Source organism: Pogona vitticeps, chromosome 1 (assembly GCF_051106095.1).
Source record: "Pogona vitticeps strain Pit_001003342236 chromosome 1, PviZW2.1, whole genome shotgun sequence".
Lineage (NCBI taxonomy): Eukaryota > Metazoa > Chordata > Lepidosauria > Squamata > Agamidae > Pogona > Pogona vitticeps.
In genome coordinates, this window is record NC_135783.1 from 33,111,574 (window position 1) to 33,135,727 (window position 24,154).

At 41.6% G+C, this 24,154-nt stretch overlaps 1 protein-coding gene across 4 annotated transcripts in view; it reads left to right on the forward strand.

The window, feature by feature from the left end:
- SPATA17 (spermatogenesis associated 17) overlaps positions 1 to 24,154 on the forward strand; it is a 131,299-nt gene that overhangs the window by 54,924 nt on the left and 52,221 nt on the right. For all 4 annotated transcript variants that reach the window (XM_020805403.3, XM_020805404.3, XM_072990383.2 and 1 more), the window contains one exon: positions 1,420 to 1,543. In XM_020805403.3, coding sequence (XP_020661062.2) covers positions 1,420 to 1,543 — 124 coding nt within the window. The remainder of the gene's footprint in view (positions 1 to 1,419; positions 1,544 to 24,154) is intronic.

The window sequence follows — 24,154 nt, forward strand, 5'->3', positions numbered from 1 at the left end:
TATACTAGATATGAGCCAGTAATGTTAGAATTGATGGGAGTTAACTTCAGTGGGGTGTGGATTGCATCTGCGGATGTTTAATTGATTTGGAATACTGTATGTTGAAGTAATATAAATATTTACCCTACAGGAACAGAAATATTTTCAATGCTATATTTTATGTAAGGTGCCCAGAAAAAGGTCAGAACTTACCTAATTAACATTTATTAAATCTACATACATCACTGAACAAAATTTATGTCTTTCACATGCAAGGTTAATTTGAATTAGCTGTTTCTTAATACCAATAACAACAAATGTTAATCAGGCTAACTTCTACTGTGGAATAGATGGGGGGAAGGGCATACTGTAATATGTTGTTACTATTAATGTTATGTAATTGTATTTAATTTCAGAAATGTTTTTATAAGTCTTCAATTATTTGCAGTAAGGTTTAATACAATAATTAAATAGAAAACAGGAGCAATTCCACAGGACAGAACATTTCTGGAGGGTTTCTCTTGCCTAACTGTTTAAATTTTACTCTCCGTGAAATATGTGTTCAATCATAGTCCTATACTGAATCAGATCATTCTTTTATCTAACCCAGTCTTATCTACTCTGATGCATAGCAGTTTCCCCAGACTTCTAGGACAAATATTTCCTAATTCTGTTACTTGACACTTATCACTTAGTTATGGTACCCTCTCAATAAACATATAGTATTTGGTTATTGGTGCAGTCCTTTCTCCAAAAGCAATCCCACTATTTCTGTACGCGTTGTAGGGTTGTATCTTAGAAAACAGGAAAATATTTCAGAAGAAGTAATGATGAGTATTTCCTTGCTTACAGCTTTCCTTGCTTGCTGGGCCCTCCCATGAAAAAAATGCTGAAATTAGAAAGACTGTTGACTTATCCCAGCATGGCAATTATGCTGTACTTGTGGGTGGTGATATACACTTAAGTAGTTATTATAGGGTGGCTGCAAATCTTTACCACATCATGCATATATTCATATACTCAAAATGTATCTTTGCAGCTCTCTGTTCTTAAATAATGCTCAGAAATTAGAACATTGCTGATTTGGCTTCGGAACTGAGCACAAGCTAGAGACAAGGATGTGTGTTAATTCATTTCTCCACATACAAACCCACTTCACTATGAAGCCTCAAACTCCCACTTATTCAGTTAAAACTTGCTTGTAGGTAAATGCTGCAAAAAGATCAGTTGTAGCACATGGGCAGAATGTGGATTTAATGCCTTTGTTCTAACAGTACGAGCCCTGCATTGCTAAATGTGCTAAGCAGATCCTGGTGTTGTTGATTTCAGTAAACAGTGGACAGTGCCAGCATATCCTCTCAAAGAAAAATAGGCTATGAGACTGTTTTAAGGCATATTTTCCCTCCCGATCCTGTAATCAGTTGAATTGTTTTGATGCAGGAAAGAACTGGACGAGTTTGCAGAGATGAAGGAGAAAGAAGAGGCGAAAAAAGCTCTTGAAAGGGAAGAAAAGAAAAAGGATTACCTAGCCCGAAAGATGCATTACCTCCTTAGCACTGAGCAGGTTGGTGTACCTGTCCCTGACAGCTCATGCAAACCACTGGGGCCCCAAGCTTGACAGAGATAAACTAGCAGGCTGAATGGGACATGACTTGTTGAAAAGATATCACAAAGACACTACTTCGAGTTCAATTTAGTGCATTTCTATAGGCGAGAGCAGGTACCATGACTGCTGTGTGACAGCAGCTTCATAGAGGCGGCATCAGCGCGGCTGGCAGAAAGAGTCCAAGTCAGCAGTTTGATCTGCCACTGTGATAACACAACACGAAGGGCATAACCTCACTTTAAAAACTCATTTTGACTGGCTGATTGTTGTGTTGTCTCACTTGTCAAGAACTAACAAGTTATTAAGCCAAAGAGAGGGTTCATTTTTCCCGTTTTAATTGAGCTAATGTTTGGATCAGAATTACCTTTGTCTGCTCAGTTTTGAAACAGCTTGTTAGTGTGAGTTATCTGTTGAAAACTTTAAAGGAAGATATTCCTGGGTCAGCAAATTTATCTTGATTATGTTCTTGCAGCCATTACTTTTGAATGATTCTAACTGATCTATTTACTCTTGTCAGAATATTTGTTTGAAGTCTGAAAAGCTGTGTAGTATGACAGGTGTTTCCCCCTTTTAATCCCTACTTATGATCATCAGTGCAAATAAGTCCTTGTTTGCCTGCAATATGTATCTACTTATATGAACATCTATATAGGGAAGGCAAGCAGAATTATTTCGGACTTAAAAGCATATTCATTATTGATGATTACACATTTTATTTAGTCACGTGATCACTTCTGGATAAATGCCATTCTTTCACTCAGAGATCAAACATAGAATGTCAGATGATTTTGCAACAGGCAAATTAGCATTTTTCTGTCATGTCAGTCATGAATAGGCATTGCTAGAATTTGTTTACCGAAGCTGCATGGCAATTAATTATAGAAGAGTGAAACGATTAGTAGAAATCAGTTATTTTAATTGTAAATTTAGTGAAATCAAGTTTTGTTTATCAAGAAATAGGGGGAAAAAGACAGGATATGGGTATTATTAAGAATGAGTAATTTATCTACTCTCAGAAACAGTATCTCTGGGAAGAGATTTCACATGGTTTTAAAACTGATTTTAAAACAGTCTACAGAAGTTATAAAATTAACTTCATTTAGGACAGAACATGAGACTGTTTCAGGTTAATTTGGAAAATGGAAATCTCACAGTCAGGATCACAAATTGTACTGAACAACCTTGATGCAATATACAATTAAATTGGCTTACTTTTTTGGAGTATGCATTTAAAAATAATGTCCCTGCCTGAAATAAGGTGTGCTCGATGAGATGTTATTTGACAAGTGGCACTTCATGTCTCAGCCCTCCCAAAATGCACAAATAGTGTTGCAGCATAGCAGTGTATCCCACATGCATTGTCAAGTTAATGCAGATCATTAATGCAAGTCCAGTACTATGCAAATGATGTTCATTTTCTTATGTATTAACATTCTTATGTATTAAAATTTATACATTTGCTGCATACCCTTATAGGTTAGTTTCCCAAGGTGCCTAATACTGGTATAAACTTGGTATGGAAAGAAGTTAAAAATAGAATTGGAATAGTATTTTGATTAAAACTCAAGTTGCTAGAGAAAGATGCCTGGAGAAATAAATGACAAGCTCTAAAACTTTATCCTTATGAAATATTGAGCTTTTAATCAACGTTCTTCGTTTATCGGTGGTTTCAATAACTAGTCAAGTAACACCTAACACATCTAAAGCCTTCCTTTGTTTGAAGAAAATTCTTTCTTCATGATCCCTGTAATTATGAAGAAACTGGCTGCAGAATCTATGCCAATGTTACCAAAGTCATAAATTATGTTATCTGCTCCACCTACTGGTTACCTTGTGCAAAACTGCTTACATTGAACTGCTGCTAGAAATACATCCACATGGTGCACATTCTGCGATCTTGTTCTTATCATTTCTATTGAGCCTGAGATTTGAAAATGGACATCTGAATTTACATTTTTCTTCATCTCCTTTCCTTAGGAAGAATTTGGCTGTTTTATTCGTAGTGTTGTTCTGAAATGTTTGTCATGGCCCCAGCAAAGACCAGAAGGCATTACTGTATTTTATTCTTTAAGAATTTTTGTCCTTGACATTTTAAAATAAACAAGGAACAATAAAGCAGGAATTGCAATTGCAAGTAATTTAATAGATGCAGGCACTATAATTTCCTAAGATCCAAATAATCTCTTTCAAAACTATGTACTTCACTGCGAAGAGCTTTTTAAAAATACTGTATGAGCAAAAGCAATAATCCCTTTTCCTGAGTATGGGTGCCCCCTTATTTAAAAAACAAAATTATCACACATTAGAAAGACAATGTGGAGTAGGCTGAAAAAGCCAAATGCCTAATAAGTTACAGTAAACACTTTTTGGATATTTAAAGCAGATTTTGAGGACTTGAGAAACAAAAAGTATCATTTTAACTATATTCTGTGCCTCACTGTAGTGTACCAAGGTGGCTCCTAACATGCCTGTCCTTGTGCACATAACTTTGCTTTATTTCTAAATAGTCTGTACCATAAACTTGAATTTTCCTCTTCATTCTTAACAGTAAAACTATTGTTTCCTGTGTCTGTAAATCTACAGTTCATTCAGTGATCCAGGAGCACTGAAACTGAGACAGGGATTAGAAAATTAAAACATTAGCTATGACGTTGTGGTGAATGTCTTCCCTTGTCCTCAGGCATGTGTTATTGATTTTAAAAGAGCTAAGTAGTCCATTGTAACTATGTTGTCTGCTACTTGTCAGAATCTGTGGATAAAGATGACATGTCTATAAAAAGCATTTTCTGCTTTTTATACAACTCGATACGAACAACAATGATTTTGTCCTTGAAATGTAACATACAGTACAGCTTTATGGAATGAAGCAATTTCTGAGAAAGCTGTAAGATGTAACAGATTTCCTCAAAACAAATTTAAAATTATTCTCTGAAGGAATTGGAAATAAATACCTACCAAAAGATCTGCTTGAATTTTACTTGCATTTTTGTGCTCTAATAATTCATATTAACAAATATGCAAATAAAATAAAATTTCCAGATTTAATTCTTAGTAGAAATAATAGTTTGTTAATGTATAGTCCAAATATGAGATGAGTGTAACATGCATTTAGATGAAGCAAGACCATTACACTAATTTCCTGTGGAAGCAAAGGGATGCTCAAGCTGTTGCAACAAAGACTTTTACCCGATATGGAGTGAGAAATACCTGATGTTGAAGGTGGATTCCAAAAAGATGGAGACACTAGAGATCATATCACAAACAAACATTGGCTACTGGAGTGTACCAAAGAATTTTAGAATATTAGTTTATTCTTTATAGACTGACACAAATCTTTTCACTGTGTAGATCACGAGAAACAATGGATGGTTTTAAAAGTATGCTTGAACACTTGATTGTCCAGCCGTACTCTGGACAAGAAGGTAGCATTTGGACAGAATATGGAAAAAGAGAATTGTTTCCCATAGGCAAAGGTGTTACAGAAGGCTGTATTTTATCTGCCTATCTGTTCAGTCTGTTGGTGTACATATAATATGGAAAGGTGGAATAGATTCACATGCCAGAGGAGTGAAACTTTTGGGAAGAAATATGTGTTGGTTCAGTAATTAATCCAGATTGAGGCTACAGACAAGAATCTGAAGAAGCATTTTGTGGCTTGGAAGGACAGCTGTGAAGGAATGATAAAAGACCCTCAAGTGTAAGAACAAGTCACTGGAGGCAAAGGCCAAGATTGTCCATACAATGGTATTCCCAACTGCTATGTATAGAAGTTAGATCAGTGGAAAACACTGACAGAAAATAATTTAATTTGTCAGAAATATGGTGCTGGAGGAGAGTTTTGCAGATACCCTGGACTTACAGGAAGAGAAACAAGTGATTCATCAAATCAAGGCTAAATTATGATGAAACTGGGACTGTTGTTACTTTGAACATATCATGAGAATATAAGACTCACTGGAAAAACAATAATGCTAGAAAAAGTTGAAGGTAGTAGGAAAAGTAAAAGACAACAGTATTGACTATACAGTATAAAGAAAGCCACAGCTTTACGTTTGCAGGAACTAAGCGGAAGTGTTATTAGTAGGACATTGTGGAGGCCACTTCTTCATAGATTCACCATAGATGGCATGTAATATCAGTAAACCCATCAAAACCGAAAACTTCAAAGTACCTTTTTTCCCCAGTTCTGCAGTTTATATTGAAACTATGAAAGTTTCCCTATGCCAAGAAAAACTGGTTAAAAAAGACACTGTCTGGGCCAAGGGAATATAAACACATAAGATTAGGGAGAGATGGTAGAGGAAAGAGTTATCTTATGAGGATTAAGAAGCCCTGGTAAATTTATTATTAAACAGCTGGGGATATATATATTTATCCGCAAAAACAATGACTGAAATCCTGTTACTTAGCATGGTAATTTACAACTAGAGTAAGCCCTTTGAATAAAAGGGATTTATGCGAGAATTAACTCACCAAAGTCCCACTGATTCGATAGGCCTACTCTAGCCGCAATGTATTTATGCTAAGCATCAGAATTCAATCAATAAATAGCTTTGTCTACCTCACATTGTATTAAATAGATTTACACTTCTACAAGAGTCAGTAACAGAGGTGCTTTTTACAGGTTACAACTAGATCCCCAGTGATGCTTTCCAAGGATTTTCCCAAAGAGTAGCTGTAACATGTAAAGATGACAAGGAATCTTGAAGATGAACAAATTTTATTTTTCATAAGCTTTTATTGACCACACACCCCTTTATCAGATGCCTGGAATGTAGCCTCAGAAGGCAGCTATTATACAAAAGTGATCTGTAGCACAGAGCTAAATGTAAATAGAGATGTAAAAAGTACCAGCATGCATTGCTGATGATCTGAACAGTGGTTAAGAATCACTAAACAGTCATTGGAAGGTGACAAGGGCATCCATGCATAGATAAGCAGATTAAACTAAGATGATTGTTTTAAAATATTCTTTATTATAATAAAATATTGAAGAAATTTTAAAAAATTACAACAAATAATGAGCATTAAAACATCTAATAAACACTGCTAAAGAGAAAAAAACATACTACATACACTATGCACTAGAATTGTTTTGGCGAATCGTCCTGCTTCATGAGTCGTCAAAAGTTGACCACTCATGAAGAACAAAGTTGCCCCCATGAAGCTTTGTTATTTGTCGATTCATGGGAGGTATTTTAAAAAGCACACACAATCGACATCCCCCAGCCCTGCCGACACCCCCTTCCTATTACAAGAAAAACACCACAATTCCGCTGATCAGCAGCAGATACGCAGCCACCCCCAACAGCCACCCAACCCCACCACCTACCTCCCATCCCCAATAAATTAAATGTTCTTCTTTCAGTCTTTCCAAATTACTTTGGATATTTATACATAAATACATAATAGTTTTTCAAATATTGATACCCAATTCTTTTTTCGTTTTTCTTTTCCCCCTTTATTATAATTAAATACCAGCATTTCTGTTCTTCATCGTGGTCTTCTGTGAATGCACACAAAGGGTTAATACCAGCGCCAGCGTTGGGCCTCTCGGAACGTTTTCTAGCTGCAAGAGAAAAGTAACAATGTTTAGGACTACCCCTACTGCGCACGCCCAGCCTAACCGTCCCTCAGTTCCATTTTTCCGCCTAGCGGTTTGGAGCCTCTCGTCTTAGCTGCGTTTATTGCTGCGTTATTGCGATCTATCTGATTTTTGGCTTTGACCTTTGCTTCGCTCACGGACTACCCTAGCGCTTTTTCCCTTCAACTTGACGACCCGGTGTACTTTCTGGCTTACTCGGACTGTGTTTGGACTGCTCTGCCTTATCCTTGGACTTGTCGTTTCGGTTTCCTTACTACCCTATGTCCCCTTCAGGGCCGTTCAGCAGGTGTGTGGTGTGCGACCGCAAAATCCCCCATCAAGACGGCCACGATACTTGCCTGTATTGTTTGGGCGAGTCGCACAATCCCAAAGCTTGCCCACACTGCAAAGCCTTCACTAAGGCCGCTCTCAAGGCTCGCCAACAGCGCCTTAAACTTCATCTGTGGGAGTCAACGTTGTCTTCCACGGCGCCCTCGGAGGGGGAAATGGCTTCCACTTCTCGAGCAGCTCCTGTTCACTCAGTCGTCTCCAAAGTTTCCAAAATGTCGAAGAAATCCGCGTCGTCGAAATCGGCCGCTCCTGCTTCACCCGAGCCTCCGGCTCCGAAAGCTAAGCCGTCGAAATCGTCCAAAGCTAAGGCGGCCGCCCAGCTTAAAATGACATCTATTCCACTTTCTCCGAGCTCGGGTTCCATCCCATCGCCGATTCTTGAGGAGTTGTCGAGGCGCTTCGGGGCCTCGGCCGAGGCACCCGCGCCTCCTCCTGCTCGACGTACTGAAGCGATACCGCCTTCGGGAAGGTCTTCCCCGACGCCGAGCCAGTTAGTCGCCGTCACTACTGGCCTCGCTTCTGCCCCACATAGCCCTTTTCCTGCGGGCCAGGGGTCGCCTCCCGTGTCGATCTCGTCCGTACACTCGGACTCGAGATCTCCTCGAGAGAAGATACCTCGATCACCTGTGCGCTCGAGGTCTAAATCTCCTCGAGGCAAACGTTCTCGCACGGAGAAGCATGACTCCCCGAGTCGGTCCCCGTCCTCCGGCCGCTCGAGGTCGAAGTCTCCTCGACAGAAACGATCGAAGAAGAGGCATCGAGCTTCCACTCAGTCCGACTCTAGCGATCGCTCGGACTCGAAATCCTCTAAGCGTAAACGCTCTAAGAAGAAGCACCATTCTCATCGACGTCGTACCAAGCACCGACGTCGGTCCTCTTCTTCCCGTTCGGCGGATTCCGACCGCCCTAAGCGTCGTAAGCACCATCGACGTCGACGCGGCCGTTCGCGGTCTCCTCCTTCGTCGTCGACATCCGCCTCTCGAGACCGGTACCGCAAAAAGATCCGGTACATATATGTCTCTTCTTCTTCGGAGTCGACCCGACCTCGACGCCGACGCCGGGCCATTCGAGCCAAAGACCACCCTCTTCCGGTACCGGTTGCCCCTCCACCGCAACCGGCCCCTCCCACCTCGGCACCGACCGTGGTCCCCGTTCGACCCCCGACAACGCAGGTCGACGTCGAGAAGCCCCCTCCAAGGAAGAAGAGGGACGTCTTCTCCTCTGATCCAGATGAGGTGTCCACGGAGCGGTCTTCTGACTCCGATCAGGAGCAACCCCCACCCTTGCCACCGCATGATTTACCTCCGGGTGATCTGGTGCTTTCCGATACTGGCGATACTCACGCTCCTTCTCCATCTGAGGATTTTTCTTCTTACTCTCAGATGATGTCCAGGCTTGCCAAGACGCTTAAATTGGACTTGAATCTCCCTTCCCCTCCGGGAGAGGACTTGTTCTTTGGAGACATAAAACGGGACAGTACCGCTCCCCCCAGTATAGCCTTTGTGCCTGTAGTTATGGAGGCCATCAAGGAATTCTGGGCTCAGCCTGCGGCTACACCTAATGTCCCTCGTCGCACAGAACACTTCTACAAGATTCATGGGGCCGATACTCATTTTCTGCTCAAGCATCCCATTCCAAACTCACTCATTGTGGAAACAAGCTGTTCAAGGCCTTCGGCCAAAGCTCATGTTACTCCAGTCGACAAGGAGGGTAAAAAGCTGGAACTCATCGGCAGGAAAATCTACTCCCTTGTCACCTTGCTACTTCGAGTCATAAATTATCAAACTGTTTTGGGAGCTTATCACAAACAATTGTGGCTCAAACTTTTGCCTGGGTTGAAAATGATACCTGAAGACACCAGGCAAGCTTTTCTTAACTCATATGAGGAAGCTCAGACGGTATCCAAGTATGAACGTCTTTCCATCAGACATGCAGCAGAAATCTCTGCCAGAGTCCTCATGTCTGCCATCTCTATCCGGCGCCATGCTTGGCTCCGTTCTGCGGACATAATGGAGGACGTCAAGTCAAAAGTTGAAAGCCTCGCCTTCGACGCTACCGGGCTGTTCAACGAAAAGACCGACTCCCATTTGGAGGACCTTCATAAGGCTAAGAGAACTGCTAAGTCCTATTCTGTTCAGACTCAATCTAGACAGCGACGCCCTCAATGGCGTAAATCTTATGGACAGTATCAATCTTCCCAACAATACCGTCCTTACAAACACCTTCCTCAGCAGCGCTCTGGCCAGTCCTCTTCTTCTGTCCAGGGCTATCAGGGATACCGCCCTCGTCCGCCCCATCGCCGCCAACCTTTTAAGCCACCTGGCAGAAAACAAAAACAGTATCTTTGACTTTCGGCCCCCCGTTTTCACCCATTCACCACCTACCACCCGTCTTCAACCGTTTCTTCACAACTGGTCTGTCATCACAAACGACACTTGGGCTCTAAAAATTATTCAGCACGGTTACCAGCTGGAGTTTATAAGATCTCCTCCGCTGGGTTTCATTACTCATTCTCCCTTCGACTCCTCGCTAGAGGAAGAAATATCATCTCTCTTAGAAAAAGAGGCCATCTCTACAGTACCACCTCACGACGTACAATGCGGGTTTTACTCCCGCTACTTCGCCGTCTCAAAAAGCGGAGGAGGCATAAGACCCATCCTCGATCTAAGACTCCTCAATACTTACCTGCGACCCAGACGGTTTCGGATGCTTACCTTAGAGTCCATCATGCACTTGCTGAAAAAGAGCAACTGGTTCGTCCTTATAGATCTAAAGGACGCATACTTTCACGTCACTATTCACCCCGACCACCGCAGGTTCCTTCGGTTCATCTTTCAGGACACGGTCTACGAATTCCAGGCCCTGCCATTCGGTCTGTCCACAGCTCCCCGGACCTTCACCAAGGTTATGGCTCCGGTGGCGGCTTACCTTCGTCTCAGGGGCATTCACGTTTACCCTTACCTGGACGATTGGCTCGTAGTCTCCACCTCGAGAAGGCAATCCCTGAAAGACACAAGATTCATTCTGTATCTTCTTTCCAATCTCGGTCTCACTGTCAACAATCAGAAATCCCGGCTCATTCCCTCCAAGACAGTTCAATACATAGGGGTCTGCTTGGACGCTGTGAAGGGTCGAGTCTTTCTTCCCCCGGAAAGAATACACAAGATTCGACGAGCCATCAGGAAATTTTTCCCCGGTGCTCGGGTGACAGCCCACCATGCCCAGCACCTCCTCGGCCTGATGTCTTCTACGACGCCGGCGCTAGCGCACGCTCGCCTCAAACTCCGGTCGCTCCAATCTTGGTTTCTCACCCTTTTCGACCCCATGATCGACAGTCAAAGGAAACGCCTTCGTGTCACCCCGGAGCTCACCAGACAACTCCAGTGGTGGATGTACACACCCCATCTCACGGTTGGCCGGCCCTTTCGTCCACTCCGTCTCACCGTTCAAGTTACAACGGACGCCAGTCCGTCCGGCTGGGGGGCGCACTGCGGGCGCCGCACCATTCACGCCCTCTGGACGCCTCAAGAAGCCATGTTCCACATCAATTACCTGGAACTGCTGGCGGTTATCAAGGCCTTCAAGTCCTTCCTCCCTCTCCTCCGCGGCCGCGGAGTTCAGCTAGTGACGGACAACACTACCACAATGCACTATGTCAACAAGCAGGGAGGAACCCGCTCTCATTCACTCCTGTATCTCTCCATCCTCCTTTGGGAATGGTGTTACCGTCATCATATCTACCCGGTGGCCATCCATGTAGCCACGGAGGACAACACACTTGCGGACACTCTGAGCAGGCTTCACTATCAGACTCACGAATGGGAGTTGAACCCTCTGGTCTTCCAGGACCTTTGCAACCAGTGGGGGACCCCAGTGCTGGACGTGTTCGCATCCCCTCACAACGCAAAATGCTCCCGCTATGCCTCCCGGGCAGGTCTCGGTCACCACTCGCTCGGCGACGCATTCATGATTCCATGGAACCAGGGTCTCTTGTACATATTTCCACCGATCCCGTTAATACAGAGATCCTTGATCAAACTCCGACGCTCGATGACTCCGGCCATCTTCATCGCACCCTTTTGGCCTCGCCAAGTGTGGTTTCCCACTCTAGTCAGCATGGCTGTGGACTCAGTAACCCTTCCAATGTGGCCAGACCTACTGACCCAGGAAGCAGGCGAAGTCCTTCACCCCGACCTCGACACGCTCCATCTGACGGCGTGGAGGATCGTCCAGAAATTCAGGAGGTCTTGACCAATGCCATCAAACCCTCCACGTCTCGCTTGTATGCCTACAAATGGAACAGCTTTCTGAAATTTACCCAGCAGAGGGATCTCACCTCCTCACCTGTGTCTCTTTCCACACTTCTGCAGTATCTCCGTTACCTGTTTGATTTCCACCTGTCTATCTCTACTATCAAGGTGTACCTGGCTGCGGTTGTCTTCTTTCAGCCCAGAGCTTCTCCCTCATCCCGCTTTTTCTCCCATCCTACCGTCAGGATGTTTTTGAGGGGTCTCTCTAACCTCCGACCTCCCGTTCGTCCTCCACTCCCTCAGTGGTCCCTCCATTTGGTTCTGCATGCCCTATCCAGACCCCCATTTGAACCTATGGCTACCTGTGACCTCAAAATGCTCTCTTTAAAAACGCTATTCCTAGTGGCTATCACCTCTGCTCGTCGAGCTAGCGAGTTGGCAGCTCTCCGCCATGACCAACCTTTTCTTCAGTTCTTTAAGGACAAGGTTATGCTTTACCTGGACGTCTCTTTTCTTCCTAAGGTGGTCTCCGACTTCCACGTCAACCAGCCACTTATTCTGCCAACTTTGTTTCCGTCTCCGACGACTGATGTTGAACGCATGCTCCACATGCTCGATGTTCGACGGTCCTTAGCTTTTTACGTATCCAGGACCAAAGACTTTCGCCTGGCCAACAGACTCTTCCTTTGCCACTTTGGCCCTAAGAGGGGTTGCCCGGCCTCGCCGTCCACGCTCTCTCGGTGGCTCGTGTCTACCATCGCCCTTGCCTACGAGCTCAACCACAGAGATCCTCCACAGGGACTTAAAGCCCATTCCACCCGGGCTGTTGCCTCCTCCACTGCCTTACTTCGTGGCGTCGACCTGCCCGACATCTGCCGGTCCGCTACGTGGTCTAATGCCTCTACCTTCATAACCCACTACAGATTGGACGTGAGGGCAAAAGAGGAGACCAAATTCGGGAGGGCAGTGCTAGCATCGGCTCTTCAGTGACAGCCCACCATCCGGTTAGTAAGCGTGCTAATCACCCTTTGTGTGCATTCACAGAAGACCACGATGAAGAAAGAAAGGTTACTTACCTGTAACGATGGTTCTTCAAGTGGTCATTCTGTGAATTCACACAATCCCGCCCGGCCTCCCCTCTGTCTGTCTGTCACTGGCGTCTCTCTGACTCGAGGGCCTATGGCGGACAAATGGAACTGAGGGACGGTTAGGCTGGGCGTGCGCAGTAGGGGTAGTCCTAAACATTGTTACTTTTCTCTTGCAGCTAGAAAACGTTCCGAGAGGCCCAACGCTGGCGCTGGTATTAACCCTTTGTGTGAATTCACAGAATGACCACTTGAAGAACCATCGTTACAGGTAAGTAACCTTTCTATTTATGCCATTTTATCTGCAATCCTTTTGTTGCTCTTGTTTAGTCATTAAGTCATGTCTGGCTCTTCGTGACCCCATTGACCACAGCACGCCAGGCGCTCCTGTCTTCCACTGCCTCCCAGAGTTGTGTCAAATTCATGTTGGTAGCTTCAATGACACTGTCCATCAATCTCATCCTCTGTTGTCCCCTTCTCTTCTTGCCTTCATACTTTCCCAACATCAGGGTCCTTTCCAGGGAGTCTTCTCTTCTCATGAGATGGCTAAAGTTTTGGAGCCTCAGCTTCAGGATCTATCCTTCCAGTGAGCACTCAGGGTTGATTTCCTTCAAAATGGATAGCTTTGTTCTCCTTGCAGTCCAGGGGACTCTCAAGAGTCTCCTCCAGCACCACAATTCAAAAGCATGAATTCTTTGGTGGTCAGCCTTCTTTATGGTCCAGCTCTCACTTCCACACATCGCTACTAGAAAAACCATAGCTTTGACTGTGTGGACCTTTATCGGCAAGGTGAAGTCTCTGCTTTTTAAGATGTTGTCTATGTTTCTCATCATTTTCCTCCCAAGAAGCAGGTGTCTTTTAATTTTGAGGCTGCTGTCACCTTCTGCAGTGATCATGGAGCCCAAGAAAGCAAAATCTGTCACTGCCTCCATATCTTACCCTCCTGTTTGCCAGGAGATGATGGTACCAGTGGCCATGATCTTAGGGTTGTTTTTTTTGTTTTGTTTTGTTTTTTGATGTTGAACTTCAGACCGTTTTTGCACTCTCCTCTTTCACCCTCATTACGAGGTTCTTTAATTCTTCCTCAATTTCTGCCACCAGAGTGGTATCATCTGCATATCTGAGGTTGTTGATATTTCTTCCAGCAATCTTGATTCCAGCTTGGGATTCCTCCAGTCCAGCCTTTTGCATGATGTAGTCTGCATATAAATTAAATAAGATGGGGGACAATATACAATCTAGTCGTCCTCCTTTCCCAATTTTGAACCAATCCGTTGTTCCATATCCAGTTCTAACTGTGGCTTCCTATCCCATGTATAGGTTTCTCAGGAGATAGATAAGGTGGTGAGGCATTCCCATTTCTTTAAGAACTTGCCATAGTTTGCTATGGTCCACACAGCCAAAGGCTTTTGCATAGTCAATGAAGCAGAAGTAGATGTTTTTCTGGAACTCTCTGGCTTTCTCCATAATCCAGTGCATGTTAGCATTTTAGTCTCTCATTTCTCTGGCCCTTTGAAATCCAGCTTGCACTTCTGAGAGATCTCGGTCCACATACTGCTGAAGTCTACCTTGGAGGATTTTGAGCAGAATCTTACTAGCATGTGAAATGAGTGCAATTGTATGGTAGTTGGAGCATTCTTTGGCACTGCCTTTCTTTGAGATTGGGATGTAGAGTGATCTTTTCCAATCCTCTGGCCACTGTTGAGTTTTCCAAACTTGCTGGCATATTGAATGTAGCATCTTAACAGCATCATCTTTTAAGATTTTAAATAATTAAATACCATCACCTCCACTGGCTTTGTTGTTAGCCAAGCTTTCTAAGGCCCACTTGAATTCACTCTCCAGGATGTCTGGCTCAAGGTCAGCAACCACATTATCTGGGTTGTCCGGGAAAGCCAAATCTTTCTGGTATAATTCCTCTGTGTATTCTTGCTGTTGTTCCTTTTATCTCTTGACTCCCTACTTTAGCATTCCAATCCCCTAGAATGAGAAGAACATCTTTCTTTGGTGTCAGTTCTAGAAGGCGTTGTAAGTCTTCATAGAATTGGTCAACTTCAACCTCTTCAGCATTGGTGGTTGGTGCATAGACTTGGATTACTGTGAAGTTGTAAGGTCTGCCTTGGATTCATATTGAAATCATTCTATCATTTTTGAGATTGTATTCCAATACAGCTTTTCCCACTCTTTTGTTGACTATGAGGGCTACTCCATTTCTTTTATGGGATTCTTGCCACAATAGTAGATATGATAATCATCTGAATTGAATTCGCCCGTTCCCATCCATTTTAGTTCACTGACACCCAGGATGTCAATGTTTATTCCTGCCATTTCCTGTTTGAGCACATCCAGCTTACCAAGGTTCATAGATCTTACATTCCAGGTCCCTATGCAGTATTTTTCTTTGCAGCATCAGACTTTCTTTTCACTTCCAGGCACATCCGCAGCTGAGCACCCTTTCGGTTTTGGCCCAACCACTTCATTAGCTCTGATCAATCTATATCTGGTATCATTGCCACAACTTCTGCTATAATTTTGTTATCTTTATCCAACATATATTTACTCCCCAGAAACTGTAGTTCATCCACAATCTTTTTATTGTGTTTTTCTCGTTTTCTTTTAAGATTATGATTCCCTGATACTGCTCTCCTTCATCATTGTTTTCATAGTATCCCATACATTTCTCTGACTGCAGTTTTCCCTGTTGTTTATATCCTGTATTTCCATCATTTCTTTTTCTATTTCATGTACTATTTTATTTTACTGATGAATATTAGTATCTAATCTCCATCTTCTAGCTTCTTTACAATCACATCTAATTTCAATGTCCATATTTATCAAAGAATGGTCTTTTCCATGGATTAAATCAACTGTCTACTTTCGAAATCAAATTGTTGGATATAAATATACAATCTATTGTAGAGTAACTGTCATATAGAGAGGGGGGAAGTATATCCCCTTTCATGTCCTTTCAGCACTCTCCAAATATCCTTCAAATCAGTTTTGTTAATTATTGCACTCAAGGACCTTTCAACATTATTTTTATCTGCTTTAATAGGATTTAATTTGTCTTTCTCTTTATCCATAATCATGTTAGAATCCCCAGCCATTACCTCAAACACTTTCCTTATCTCGTCCACCTACTTGAATACTTCTTTTTTAAAAAAAGCTTGATTGCATTTGTAGAAAATCCATTGATCAAAGTATAGTCATCTCCTACTGTTTTCTGTACCATGATACAACATCCCTTACTGTTTTTCTTCATACTGTATTAGTCATTCTAAAATCACATTTCTGAGAGTTGTAGTTCATCTGGGGACCCAAGGTTAAGAACCATCGTTTTAGGGTAACTCTCAAGCTGAGGTCTGAGGAAGCTGACTTGTTCATAAAAGCTCTCATTAAAATATAGTACTTAGTCTTGAAGGTGCCAAAATATTTTTGTCTTCTTTTTTTCTTTTTTCTTTTCCTTTGTTTCTGCCTGATCTCCAAATATAATTCGCTTAATTATTTGCCTTATACCTCTAACCCTATATTATTCAATCTCATTGCTACTATTTAACTATCCATCTTTAGCTAGCTTTAGGAGATACAATACTTCCAACCTTACATTAATGTTCCCCTAATCTAGTTTCTTCCTCTCCCTTCCTTATGTAAAATGTCATCTTCTTATAGATGGTCGACTATAGCTTGTGAAGAACTTTACTTTGCCAGTTCTTCTCCTTTCTCACCTATCCTTTTCAGAGTTGAGTCTCTCTGGAATACCTGACTCTATAAAAATAATTGTTAATAACTAGTTATTCACTCTTACAGTCCCACTGTTTATCCATTAAAATACGTTGGCCAGTCTCAGTTATGTGCACTTCAAATCTTCTTAGATATTCTTCATAACAGTATTGAATCCACTTCTTCCCAAAATCTCAAACCCTTTTCTTTTTTCTTCTCCAAACTACCTAAACACTTTTAAAGTTCAGTTGATTCTCCTTCTTCAGCTGAAGGGCCAGGCAGTATTCCTTGTAGTTCAGCACTGTTTTGCACTCCTTGCATATCTTTATCTGACATAGCAGATTGATCAAGTTGTTGATCATCCAGTTGGGCTCACTCTTGTTCCTATTGTTGGTCATCATCAAACCCCATTTGTGAAGATCATTTTGGTCTTCCTCAGCTGAAGTTATTTTTGTATATTTTCCCGGTGTAGAAAACTCTCTGAAAAACTTTGTATCTCCAGAACTGTTTTATGTAGCTGTGAAGAATCTGTCATCCAGGTGTGGTATCTGGAAATTGAGTCCTGGCAACTGGACATCTTTATCGAGAAAGAAGTCCAGTTGCCATGACTCAACTTTCAGATATTTTATATAGCTTGTCACAATAATGATGGTAATTAACTTAATCTTCCTTCTCTAGACCATTATTTGGTAGCAGAGATCTGCATACACCTAGCCCAGTGCTTTATTATAGAACAGGTGTCCAGATTTCTCTCTGACTGCTTTCATGAAATTTTGTTTCTTATAGAAGTTAGAGGAGCACTCCATGATATCTCTGGGAGCCGTTTTTCCGTTATGTTTGAAACCAAATCTGTGCAATCTCTTCAAATATTCTGGCACACGACCAAGCTTTGGTGCCACAGTATCAATCCACTGTAAAATTTCATCTTTAAGCTTCACAAAATGGTCTACGGGATATGGTCACAAAATGGTCTACAGATTCTTGTGCTCACTACCATTCACACTTGTTGAAAAACAGCCATGATAATTGCTTTATGTTTGGGTGAGATGTGGTTAACTGATAAAAAGAAAAAGGAGTCAGCTTCTGGGATTTTCCCTTGCATGGTATCACTTTGTTGTATCAATGGTAGTGAGCAAATGAGAGCATTCTGTAGACTATCTTGACTGCTACCATTGGTACAGTCAACATTCAAACTGCCCTTTGCTATGTAAAGTTTGGCATCGTTTTTCCTGTTGACAACACCCTGTTGAAGTTCTTATGACCAAAAGCCACAGCTTGCTTTATTTTGTCACTTCATTTCATATCAAGTCTTCCTTTTTTTTTCCTACTGCCTTTAACAAGCATTATTATCTTTTCAGGTGAGTTTTTTTTTGTTTTGTTTTGTTTTTTTGTGATCTGACCAAAGTACAAAAGACATGCTCTGGGGGGTTGCAGACCACTCCTGATACAGTGGTGCCTCGACTTATGAACGTCCCGACTTACGACCATTTCGAGTTACAACCAGCTTCAGCTGCAAAATTTTGCTTCGGCTTGCAGCCGGAGCTTCCAGTTACAACCAAAAAAGGCAGGGAATTAAAATTGCTAACCATTGGTCGGCTGCTTCTTTGTAGCTCTTTTGCCCCAATGGTTAGAGTGAGTGCGATTGGAGGAGGCTTCGGACTGCCTGGTACGGTAAGGTGTTGCTTTGTGCTTTTTAAAAACTGTTGTGGATAGATTTTGTAGCGTGGTTTTCGGCTGAGGGGTTATGTTTCTGTGCTGTGATGGGTCTTGGAGGTTTGTTTTTTGGGGGGTTTCCCCCATTTCCGATGGGTCTTAGGGAGTTTGTTTGCTTTTGGGTTGTTGTTTTTTAACATTTCCGATAGGTCTTGGGGGTTTGTTTGCTTTTGAGTTTTTTTTCAATTTCTGACGCGTCTTGGGAGATTTATTTGTTTTTTGGGGTTTTTTCCCATTTCCGATGGGTCTTGCAGGGTTTGGTTGCTTTTTGCTTTGCTTTTTTTGCATTTCCAATGGGTCTTGCCCAGTTTGTTTGCTTTCTGCTTTGATTTTTTCATTTCCAATGGGTCTTGCACACTTTGCTTGCTTTCTGCTTTGCTTTTTTTGTATTTCTGATAGGTCCTGCACGCTTTGCTTGCTTTTCTTCACACCCCCCCTTTGGCCAGAATGGATTAATCATGTTTCCAATGGGTCTTGCACTGTTTTGTGGGGGTTTTGGTGATTTTTTTCTTCAGCAGAACCGATTAATTGCATTTCAGTGCATTCCTATGGGAAATGGTGCTTCGACTTGCAACCATTTCGAGTTATGGCCATCTTCCAGAATGGATTAAGTTCGTAAGTCAAGGCACCACTGTACTGTAGATTACATAAATGGGTCCTGTACTATTGTTTTCATCGTAGACATGAGGACAGAACTGGTATCTGAGTCTGCCCCAAGGTCTGATTCTTCTTTCAGTAGCTCTCTTGAAAAGTCTATTGGTGCTGATGGCTTTTAGAACCCATAACCATCTGAATAAGGCCACTTGTTTGATCCTGAACTTGCAGTCATTAACCAGATGCAACCAGGAATGATAATTTTATGTTCTTCAATAACTTTAAATGGTTTGACTGTACTGTTCTGTGAACACATAAAAATGTTTTCCCCCATACCATACTACCCAAGAGAGAGAGAGGCTAAGAGATTAGGGTTTGTAGAAAAAAATATGTTAAGCCATTTACTGAAGCTGGGCAAATCAGCTAAATATGTATTAAATCCAATTTTAGTTCCAAGTAAAATAGACCAATTAGAATGACTGAGACTTGTGTACATCCCATTGATTTTTTTTGTTTTGTTTACCTTCGCTGTTTCTATAATTATATTTACCTCTAAGGGAAAATAACTCGGCACAATCGTACAAAGCTTACATGTGGACACTGAAGTGAAGGAAGGCTATGGCTATAATCTTGTATCCACTTACCTAAGGATAGGCCTTACTGAATATTTATGTTTCCCTTCCTTAGTTCATCATTAATACTTTCTCCTGTTTCTGTTTCTGACATAAACCTGATGATTCCACAGATTACTCTAAATTAAGATTATCTAACAGAATCCACATCAAACAGATTAGTGTTATTCTTGTTATTTCTTTTAATAACATACCATCATTATTTGAGGAATATTTTAAATATTCATTTTAAAAAGTCATGACTTTTGTGAATTCTTTTTTTGGAAAAAGAAACGTTTGAATTGTTTTTACTTTATGAAATGATTTTATCCTCAAGTGCTTCTTTTATCTCTTCAAGTGGTGGGGACAGGAAACTACAGCTTTCCTCTCCATTTGAAGATTAGCAGGAGTCTTCACTGGGATTCTAGTGGAAGCATAACTGCAGTAGCCGAAATACTATCATGTTTCTTTTCACTTCTCAGCAAGAGTAATTGAATGCTGAATATCTTACTAAACGCTGGACGTGACAGTGTGTTAACACTCTTGACTATCTCCTAACAGCAGGGCAATTATTTGCTGAGTGGGATTTTTATAAATCTCCTGGCAGTAGTATGTCCTGATAATTATGATGAAGTGCATTGGTCAGTGTTGATTCAGCAATTCCATTTCTGGCAAATATTTAATTCACACCCCTCTTTTGCCCTTTTACTTTTATGAGGCTTCCTTCCTTCTTCTTTTCCTCAATCTGTTTGTTTATGTTTACAAATTACAGTCTGCTGACATCATACACTACAATTCAAGGTATAATCCAGCCTGTTGTAAAAGAAAGATTCCTACTAGTAGTTTAATAACATTTTATACAATAAAGAAAGTACTGTATTTCTCTGAATAGACTCACATTCCTCCTTTAGGCTGGGGTTGGAAGTAGTGGGTGCGCTTGAATCAGTCAAGTGTTCCTGAATGCCAAGGGGACAACGATTCTCACTGCATTTAAGAAAGGTGAAAAACACTTCTTTCAAAACTGGCATATAATGTTTAATCTGCTGTTTTTGTTTTTAACAGTGTATTTAGTTGCTTTTAACAGTTTGTAGAGTTGGTTTTATATCATTTTAGCAATTGTATGATTAATTAAATTTTGTTTTAGTTTTAAATGGTTTTTTTTAATGAAGATTGTAAGCTGCTTTGAGTGATGCCTTGTAGTGGAAAGGCAGGCTATAAATCCATGCAGTAAACAAATACATGTTAGAGTATGTTGTAGCAAACCAATTCAGATGTAGCCAGCAAAAGAGTAGTCCTGACCATACCCATTAGCCAGGATTCATTAAAGAGCAATGACTCGAAGAAAACACAAAAATTGTACATCAGGTCTTCAGTGGAAGGCTAATCCTCGACAAGTTGTATACCCCTATCAGACAATCATATTTGTTCTGCAAGGACTTTAATAATTCTTCACTTCAAATAGATGCAATCTGAATTTACATTCCTTGCATCATGTATACTTAAAAGCAGGGACCTGTTATAAATGTGGAATAACTGAACAGCTTTCGTAGTCAGACCGCTTTTGGAGTGGACTCTGCCTTTGGACCAGTAGATTGTTTATCCAAACCCACACTCCATTTTCCAGATCCTTCGAAATGTGACAGTTCTATTTACATTTTTTCTCAAATTCAGAACACAAATCTAAGGGCAAAATAGAAAGCCACCATTATCTCTTATTTTTGAAATGTCTAATATTCCCTGGGTGCTATCATTATTATCAGATAAGCATTAGAAAAACCTAAATCCAAACCATGTTTGTTGACCAGTGTATGTGGGGCGCGTAGGATAATAAGAGATACAATTATTCTGGTGAATTTGTTTAATTTATGAATTTGATACCTCCCTGTGAAACCTTCCTTTTTGCCTTCAGCATGCCATTTTCAATTACCGAGATTAACAATTATATGAAAAAAAGCAAAATGAAACATTGTTAGAGAGGAAAATGATACAAAATATTAATGTAATGCTAAGGATGGCTAGGTAGCCAATGGTACATTTACACATATGCTCTGCTTCTGGCAAAATTAATAATAATTCTGTGTCATGCATGAGCTTCCCTTGTGGAAGGGCTGATGAAGAGCAAATTCTAGGGCAAAAGAGTAGGGATCATTTGTGCAGCTCAGTTTCCCCTATGTCCACTGCATCAGAATCATACCTTTTTTAAAAAACAGGAAAAGAGGAAAAACACCAACTGAGCTTTCACACCTCATTTGCCATATTCACCATTGGGCCACTATTCAGCAGAAGGGCGTGCTGCAAGGAGGTCAGTAAGAAGCTATTAGCAGAGTCTCCCCTAGAGATTTTTCTTGGTCTTATTGAGTTGGAAGTTAGCATGACAGTACTGCAAATAACTCAGTTGTAGGTTTTTTAACAGTTAGCACAGATTTCCCTATAGTGTTTGTCACTTCAGAAAATTGTTCCTGAAAATGAAGTCCTGGAAAGCCAGCTTTGACAGAGGCCCTTGTGAGAGTTGCTTGTGAAGAAGAGGGATGCAGAAAAATGTGCTATGCTCTCCATAGACTAAAGGTGATTTGGAAGGGGGGGTAGATTTATAATATTATTTAGAAAGAAAGCTAGAAAGCATGCTTTTGCTTTTTCAAAATGCCACCCAAGCACTGAATAACTGTATAATCAAGGTACTAAACCAATTGTGTATTTTCTACCTTACAAAAGCAATGATAGTAATTTTTTCAGTGAATGTATTGAGAGGTGAAAATGTTGGGAATGGGCCCAGTGTTGTTAACAGCCTAACTAGTCCCCAAACAGTTTATTCCCACCTCTTCTTTTGAAAAGTGACTGTGAAGATAGTGGACAAACAAATGAAAAGGAAACAGATTATGCATTGCCACCATAGGCTTAACACTGAAGGGAAATCTTATGACAGTGGAACTCAAAATCCTATTCTTATATTTATTCCACACATGTTCAGATAAAATATAGGTTATTGTTCTAAGGGACTAGTGCTTAGGATGGGCATGCTGACAGCTATATTATTTGAAGCACAAACCAAAGGTACCTCAGACACTTTTAAGTCTGCTTGGTTTGAGAGGAAGAGTTTGAAGCAAGCGTGGAACTCTCTCATTGAAAGAAATGTGAGTTTATTTTGCCTTAAACATATCAAAGACATAACATAAGTATTACCAAATTCCATTCTATAGTGTTCTGTGCTGTGAATCCATATTTGTATGACTACAAGTCCTAGTTCTCCTTCATGGATTGCTGCCTTGTCGTGGCGAAGGGGCTTGAGTAACTCAGAGAAGCTATGGGCTATGCCGTGCAGGGACACCCAAGACGGACAGGACATAGTGGAGAGTTTCGACTAAACGCAATCCACCTGGAGTAGGAAATGGCAAGCCACTCCAGTATCTTTGCCAAGAACGCCCCATGATCAGAAACAAAAGGCTACAAGATATGACGCTGGAAGATGGGCCCCTCAGGTCGGAAGGCGTCCAACATGCTACTGAGGAAGAGTGGAGGACTAGTACAAGTAGCTCCAGAGCTAATGAAGTGGTTGGGCCAAAGCCGAAAGGACGCTCAGCTGTGGACGTGCCTGGAAGTGAAAGGAAAGTCCAATGCTGTAAGGAAAAATACTGCATAGGAACCTGGAATGTAAGATCTATGAACCTTGGGAAGCTGGAGGTGGTCAAACAGGAGATGGCAAGAATAAACATCGACATCCTGGGCATCAGTGAACTAAAATGGACAGGAATGGGCGAATTCAACTCAGATGATTATCATATCTACTACTGTGGGCAAGAATCCCGTAGAAGGAATGGAGTAGCCCTCATAGTCAACAAAAGAGTGGGAAAAGCTGTAATGGGATACAATCTAAAAAATGATAGAATGATGTCAATACGAATCCAAGGCAGACCATTCAACATCACAATAATCCAAGTTTATGCACCAACCAGCATTGCTGAGGAGACTGAAATTGAACAATTCTATGAAGATTTACAACACCTTCTAGAACTGACACCAAAGAAAGATGTTCTTCTCATTCTAGGGGACTGGAATGCTAAAGTAGGGAGCCAAGAGATAAAAGGAACAACAGGGAAGTTTGGCCTTGGAGTTCAGAACGAAGCAGGACAAAGGCTAATAGAGTTTTGTCAAGAGAATAAGCTGGTCATCACAAACACTCTTTTCCAACAACACAAGAGGCGACTCTATACATGGAAATCACCAGATGGGCAATATCGAAATCAGATTGATTATATTCTCTGCAGCCAAAGATGGAGAAGCTCTATACAGTCAGCAAAAACAAGACCTGGAGCTGACTGCGGTTCTGATCATCAGCTTCTCATAGCAAAATTCAAGCTTAGACTGAAGAGAGTAGGAAAAACCACTGGGCCACTCAGGTATGATCTAAACCAAATCCCTTATGAATACACAGTGGAAATAAAGAACAGATTTAAGGAACTAGATTTGGTGGAGAGAGTGCCTGAAGAACTTTGGATAGAGGCTCGTAACATTGTCCAGGAGGCAGCACCGAAAACCATCCCAAAGAAAAGGAAATGCAAGAAAGCAAAGTGGCTGTCCAACGAGGCCTTAGAAATAGCAGAGAGGTGAAGGGAAGCAAAATGCAAGGGAGATAGAGAAAGTTACAGAAAATTGAATGCAGACTT